Genomic DNA, 7,341 nt, shown 5'->3' with positions numbered 1-7,341 from the left:
CCTAATCAATTTTGGGATATTTTGGAAAAAACAAAAAGCAATCTCTTCCTGTACTAAAACCATTGTTCTCCCTATCTAATTCATTGTCTATACTAAACAATGTTCTTCCCATACCAAAGACCTTATCTACATTGTTACCGAGTTGTTTTCAAGCGTTTTACCGTCATCTTAAGTTGCATCTCGGGAAACAAACACTGATACCATTTGACACCTTTGAACAAAAAGAAGAAAAAATACCATTTCACACGATAGGACAGTAGAAGGCATATATAAGGAAGGAGATTACTTGCCTAATTAAAGTTAAGATACACTTTTTAGTTCTATAATTATTTGATGGGAAATGCTAAACGTACAAAGAATCTTTGACAAGATTCTTGACAAAATGCTAAGTGAACGGTCCTGATCGAAGTCAAACTTTGAAAAACTTTGATCAACTTTTGTCTTTTAGTGAAAATGAGTCATTAAGTCAAGAATTTTGTCAAGGACTTTGTACATGTAGCACTCCTGTTTAGCATTTCATCTACACAACTTCATCTACACAACTTCATCTACCCAATTGATTTAAGTCGATTTTTTGGGAAAGCAAAAAAACCCTCATAGCTTTCAAAATTTTTTGGGTTGAAAATTGTTTTGTTTCCCCAAGCCCATACTTCTTTTCTACTCCAACAAGAGTTGATGTCAGAATTCCATAGCTGACAATCCCAAGAAAATATGAAATCTTCTTTTTCATCTCCTTCCACCACCACCGCCTCATATAAAAAGGGAGTGAGAAGAGGACGAGGAGAGAGAGAGGGAAGGAGGAGAGAGAAACGATGGTGGTAGTGGTAGGAAGAGGAGACGGAAGAAGATCTAAATTTAACTATCACTGGCAATAAAAACCTATCGACAACCCTTGGTGGCGTGAAAGAAATAAGTGGTGGCAAGAATTTGAGGAAAACAAAATATTTGTACCCCGGAAATCTTTTTTGTTTTTCCCAAGGCCGGCCTTGATTAATCCGAAATTTTAGATGAAAGAAATATCAAATACTTGGGTTTTTTTTTGTTGAGAGTTATAACGTGGGTTTTTTAGTTGCTTCTTGCTTCTCTCTACCAGGTTGGGCTAAGAGCATCTCCAATGCAACACTCAATCTTAGAAACTCTGAGTGCCACTTAGGATTTTTAGAGTTTTTTCTTAAAAATCCTCTCCAATGCAACACTCTATTTGGATCTCTAAGATGACGTGTCGATGGTGTAATAGAGATATCTTAAGAGGAGACTCTATTTCTGGAGTGTCCTCTTAAGATATCTCTAATTGTCTAACTCATCAATATTTGATTTTCAACCAATATAAATCAAGTCTTCTGTATTTTCTAAAATAACTAACTATTTATTTACTAAAATAACTATGCCACATGAGTAAATAAGATAAGTTTAGATTTTTGCATTGGAGACACAAAAAAATTGAGGATCTCTATTAACGCCACCTAGGAGTGAGAATCTCAATTGAAAAATGACACATAAGATGAATAGAGATTTTTTTGAGTTTTCCGTTGTAAGCCCTCAACGAGTCAAAGGAAAACTCTCTAGGCACTTCCGATTTGTGTGTAAATGTGTAACTAACCAAGCCAAGCCAAACCAAATCAAGTCACCCATCGGTTTTTGGGCCGAATGGATCACCGTTCGACTCGGTTCGGCCGAAAAATCGGACAACCCAAATTGGTTTGGGTTCTAGAAACTGCCCAAACCGATTGAATCCTAACGAAAAAAAGAAATAATAATTTTGTAAAGTTAATAATAATTGTAAAGTTAGAAAGTGTTCAACTAAAAAAGAAAAAAATTAGTAGAAAACCCTAATCAAGTCTTCAAAGTTTATTGTCCGTCCCCCTTCCTAATTGTTGTTGTCGGCTTCATCGACCACAACCTATTCAACTTGATTGAAAGGTTTTAGAGGTAAATCTTCACTGGTTTTCTATGTATCACAACCTATACTTAGTAACTTAACATTTTAGATTTTGCATTCGCACTTCTACTTTTTTTTGTGTTATAGTGGAAAAGTACTATGAATTTGTAATTTTTATTTTCAGTATATGTATTGGTGCAAAGTACGATGGATTCTTAATTTTTATTTTCGATATATGCAATGAAATGAATAACATTACTTTACCATTTTCTCTAAATTGTGTTTGGTTAAACCGATCAACCGAGCCGAACCATGTCGGCCAGCCGAATGATTGGCTCGACTTCGGCCGACGATTTAGTCAAACCGCCACTTACTAGTTCGGCTTTCGCTCGAGCTAAAACTGAAAAAAAAAAAAACCGACCCTTGCTCACCCCTAGTTAAGGGTATACAAAGATTTTTACCTGGCCCATACATGGAAGGATAAAGGCACCAGACTACAAGACTAGAAACTACCATCTCAATAACACAACAAGCGAAAAGATCATGATTCAAAGTTGATATAGAAAAAAAACATAATCTCGACTAAGAAATGGATAACGAAATAAATTACTATAATTTAGTTATGACTGTAAAACAAGAATTATTCTGAGACCATCTTCTATAAATTATGACTTTTAACCCACAAAAAGAAAAAGGAAAAAAAAGGAGGGAATCAGACACCCTATCTATCCATCAGTGTTCGTTCCCTGAAAAGATTGCTTAAAGAAAAATCAAAATTTAAAAGTAAAAGAATTAAGACAAAAACAAGTGTTCTAACCTCTTGATGTTAGAATAATTTCCCAAAATTATCTAACCATCTCATGTTATTGTTGTTAGATCTTCTCATCGGCATCGCCAGATTCTGACGAACTCCCTTGTTTTTGTGATCTAATGATAGGTAGTGAATGGCTTCGACGTTCCTTTCCCCCAGGTTTAGATGAGGCGTTTCCGTACCAGACCATTCCCAGTACTGCTATTACCATGCCCAATACTACTTGTGCGCTTAGACCCTCTCTCCCAAAGAGGAAAAATCCGAGTACTAAGACGAAGATAGTTTTCATGTGCCCTAGGACTTGGAACGACACAGCTGTGAATCGCCCTATACATATGAATTGACTAAGGTTTGTCCCTATTGCTATCACGCAAGAAGTCACTATGAATAACTGCACAAAACCAGATATAAGAAACTTGCTTTGAAAAATTAATATACCGTTCAAAGAATTATGATTTGCTAGTTGACAGTATACTTACCACCGAGACTGTATTATAATCGTAGGCGTCTACTCTTTTGTTTGTCAGCCAATAATCCAGAAAAGGCCCGACAACCAGTAGCGAGGCAGCTTGGACAGGTGCTGTGTGGCCCAATAGGCTGAATGATCCAAGTGAATATTTCCGCTGGAGATGATGTACATACTGCACAGAAAAAAAAAAAGAGGAATCGATCAGAAAATATTAGAGGACCTTCACTTAATAATTAATGGAATTGCTGAAAAGGTGTCTTGAATATTGTCGATCTCAAACCCAAAGTGCAACCCACATAGCAAAATCATCTTTGCCAGTTTCGCCGTGGAGTAGGTTTTACAGCTGGACCACATAATCTCTTGTGTTCTGGTGTGAATGTGATTGATTATCTCTATCGTATCTATGCACAATGCTCATTTTCTGTGATTTGCTATAACATAAATGAATTGATGTACGTTAATATATGTTCAGCGATCGGTGACTTACATATTGTTGCAGGGAAGTGCTCCAAACTGCGACAATGGCAGCAATAAAGCCTTTGGCATTTACACTAACATCAGTTACAGTGCAAACAGCAACACCTAAGAGAACCAGTGTTATGCTAAGCTTCGTATCTCTTGAGTATCGAATCTTATCCAAAACCACTTCCAGAAAGCAAGATACAGGGATCATACTGAGCTTTGCTATCTGTTAGTATACATGAGGTCAGGAGTGTTAAATAGCAAACCAGTACTACTTTTAAAGTTGGAAAATGAATATTCACTAAACAGCTAAAACTAACCTGATAGAATCCGACAGAGTTCCACATCAGGCTCACATTCATTCCAACAATGGAGAAGTTTGCAAAGAGGACAAACTTCAGAAGCTCAGGTAATGGTAAATGTGAGGGCTGTATGTATCCCAGCCACCTGAGAACGAATGTCATCAAAGTTGTTGTGACAAAATGCAGACCCGTTAATGTAGTAGCTGCAGAAAAACATTAGAAGCTTAACATGATTTCAAGATAGAAAATAGTTCTTCGGATAACTGTCGGGACCTTGAAACAAACCAACAATTGGTTAAAAACTTACTACTTTCTAGGATTTAAAATATAGATTAGTATTTTAATGCATAATAATATAATGATATAATGATCCACATCTACTCCTTCCTCTCATCCTATACTGAATATTATTCTTGACTGCTACTAAGAAGTGAGTGAAACGCAAGCATCCAGTGTTCATCATAAGCTCACTGATTATTTATTTTTTTTGTTGAACTAAGCTCACTGATTATTTGATATGCAAAATATTCCGCAAATCCACATCTCTAGTAAATACGACTATGAGATGGCAGAAATTGTTATGCTCAAGTAAAGTCTTAAGGGGTTAACTATTAGGACAGCAAAGAGCACGGTATTTACCAAAACTGAAGCCATATGTTGCCATTAAGGCTTTATTGACCATGATAATTCCAACAGAAGTTACAACATTGAACAACCATGAAGCTGCATCAAGTGCCGCCTTCTTATCAGCCTTGCTGGAGGGAGCCATTTGATCACTTCCTTAGTTTGTCTAACACGCCTACTCGCCTGTCTCCGTGGTACCAAATCTTATGCCCCCAAATAGAAAGGAAGAGTTCCGTACACTTCAGCACTCCCTAGAAACAAAAGGAAGATAAAGGAATGTATTAAGATCGGAAGAAGATGTTGCACCATACTGTTCTATCCAGAAAGCAAAAAAGAAAACCTACACAGTAAAAACCTTTAAGACCATTTTAGCTGACAATAAAAGGTAATAAGAATTAACAATGGAGCGCTCTGCCTAATATGTTCTTCTAGTCTGAGTGTCTGACCAATATGTGGTCGGTCACATGCCACAATTTCAAGATGCAGAACTCTACTTTAACAACTAAGCGCTAGACAACACCGAAGCACGTCATTTTACTTGAAAGTTCAAACATGAAATCTAGTAAGACAATAGAACTGGCCCGTGTTAACTACTTCCCAGCTCATTTCGTGGTGGTAAATCCCAAACACAAATATCGAAGGCATGGGTCGTTGTTAGAATTAGAAAGCGAACTTCGCCAGTTGTTGTAAACAAGCTAGTACCTAATGAAGTTAATAGGTCGAACTACCCATGTGCTCCTCCAGTGTCTAGAGGTGGTCGGTAGAACCGTGAAATAAACCTCTTACCTGTAAATGCTTCTACAAAAGTAAGCTCGTGATTATTCAAGGTGTAAGTCACCGTTGGTCTGAGGACTCTAACCTGTAATTTATAAGCATATGCGAAGCAATTCAAGCATACACCTCTTTGTTATAGTTAATTACTCCTATATTTCACTTGCGTTTATTCTGTTCTTATGGCAAAGTAAAGGACAAGCCATTTACTCTTATGGCAAAGTAAAGGACAAGAGTACAAGACAATTAACTTTTCCATGTTCTTAAACTCTTTTCCATATTTCTAGATCCAAATTTGCTTTAGACTCAGTCATCATCTTAGCCAAAGCCAAAACGCCAAAACCCAATGTTCTCTGGGCAACTAAGACACGCAACACAAATATTGTATTTGTAGCATGTGATATTTCTTGAATGTTCAAAAGTGAACTCGGAGAATCTTTGGATAGTTTCAACAAGAGCCATGAATGACTACAATAAGACGGAATGGACTGGTTGACTACAATCTAATAGTATATTGGATGTTATGTTTGGAAAGGCTACCTGTTTGCCTTTTGCCTTCTCAAAAGAAAAGGACTAATTATGAAGAGGAAGAGTAATCTAATCGAGGGGTTGAAGAATGACCTCCTACCGCCATCCTCCTACAATGTGGGTATTTTAGGTGAAGAAACCTTACCGAATCCTACTGTGGTTGACTAGTTGACTTGCTGAAGACGAATTGATCTAAAGCACTATTATCTCTTTAATAAAAATATCTGCTATAGAAGATGGAGTTCCACACTAAATTGGTTGTTCAAATTTAATGTATTTACATTCTAATCAACATGTTCAAGCATAATACTGCATTTCACTTTTCTCTGACACAGATCTAACTATATTGAACTATTCGAGCTTCTTCGAGTAACTGTTCATTAAACACCAATAACTCCACCTAATCCTTATACCAATGTGCAAGAAGGACCCAAAATCATCTATTATTCATCTTGTATATTCGTTTCTTCGAGGAATTAAACATGGAAAACTAGGTCAAAACAGCCCTAATTGGATTTTATATCAAATCATTTGAGATTTGACTTTTAAGGAGGTCTAGCATCAGTGATTTATCATTAAGTGTTCATGGGTAAAATCACCAAGTAAATAAAGGAAAGATAACACAAAAGTCACTCTTACTTTGAGATATCAATCTATCATTAGATACACTCAAACATCCTAATACTCATAAACTTCAGATAGATTTTACAAATTCCAATCAAATTTCTCTAAAATCCATCATAAATTTGATACAAATGTGATTTGTAAATACAGATCTACAACCCTAAACAATCAAATTCGTACCAAATCTGTACTTGAAACTGAATATCTTAAATTAGGTCATAAATATGGAAAGGATTCAAAGATTTATATATAGTAACTTACTAGTTGAGAAGTAATAGTAATTATAGATCACGAAATCTGCATATCTTAAAAGAGAAGGTCTCGCCTTTAAAACTTGAGATCCAAGATAGTTTAAACAGCAGCAGTTGTACTAATGGAAGACTTCATTTTCGCCATTAAAACATAGAGAGAGAGAGAGAGAGAGAGAGAGAGAGAGAGAGAGAGGAAGAAGAAGAAGAAGAAGGAAGGAAGAGGTATAGACTTTCTCTCTCTAAATCTGAAGGGAGTGAACGTTAGTTTCTGTTAACAAATGAATCCTGCGTGGAAATATTGATCATTACCGCTTTTGTACATACACGATTTTGTGTAAATTACTCAACTTACCCTTTCATTCTTTATGTAATTATAAGGATGTGGGAGGGTATAAAGGTAATAAATCAAAAGAAGGAATTAAAGTGTGACGTGTATTTTACGATGATGCCAACCCCCTTGTGCTACGGGTGACTTCTATCTCCGTCAACCCTCAACGTAGTGGACGGAGTGAAGAGATAAAACCCGACCCTAAATCACCAATGGTAGTAATAGTGTTTGCTTTTTCTCACTCCAACTTGAGTGACATATTTGAAGTTTGTGTTAGGCTGGGAAAAAGTCC

At 36.4% G+C, this 7,341-nt stretch overlaps 1 protein-coding gene across 3 annotated transcripts; it reads right to left on the bottom strand.

Moving 5' to 3' along the window:
• Positions 1-2,469: 2,469 nt before the first annotated feature.
• LOC147530697 (UDP-rhamnose/UDP-galactose transporter 6-like) lies at positions 2,470-7,037 on the bottom strand. Of its 3 annotated transcripts, XM_086647388.1 has the most exons (7): positions 5,482-7,010; positions 5,250-5,326; positions 4,563-4,988; positions 3,942-4,126; positions 3,647-3,847; positions 3,170-3,331; positions 2,470-3,081 (listed from the first exon to the last, which is right to left on the bottom strand). In XM_086647388.1, the coding sequence occupies exons 3-7, from the start codon at positions 4,690-4,692 to the stop codon at positions 2,752-2,754; spliced, it is 1,008 nt and encodes a 335-aa protein (XP_086503514.1). In that variant the 5' UTR covers positions 4,693-4,988; positions 5,250-5,326; positions 5,482-7,010; the 3' UTR covers positions 2,470-2,751. The 3 variants fall into 3 exon arrangements, with proteins under 3 accessions (XP_086503514.1, XP_086503512.1, XP_086503513.1); XM_086647386.1 differs by lacking the exon at positions 5,250-5,326 and having other exon boundaries at positions 4,563-4,798; positions 6,732-7,037; XM_086647387.1 differs by having other exon boundaries at positions 4,563-5,406; positions 5,448-7,010.
• Positions 7,038-7,341: the final 304 nt, after the last annotated feature.

This window comes from Eschscholzia californica, unplaced genomic scaffold, assembly GCF_041429995.1.
Source record: "Eschscholzia californica isolate CP2 unplaced genomic scaffold, dmEscCali1.0.p SCAF_6, whole genome shotgun sequence".
Classification (NCBI taxonomy): domain Eukaryota; kingdom Viridiplantae; phylum Streptophyta; class Magnoliopsida; order Ranunculales; family Papaveraceae; genus Eschscholzia; species Eschscholzia californica.
The sequence above is the reverse complement of the archived record's forward strand: the minus strand, read 5'-3'. Positions and strand labels throughout refer to the sequence as shown.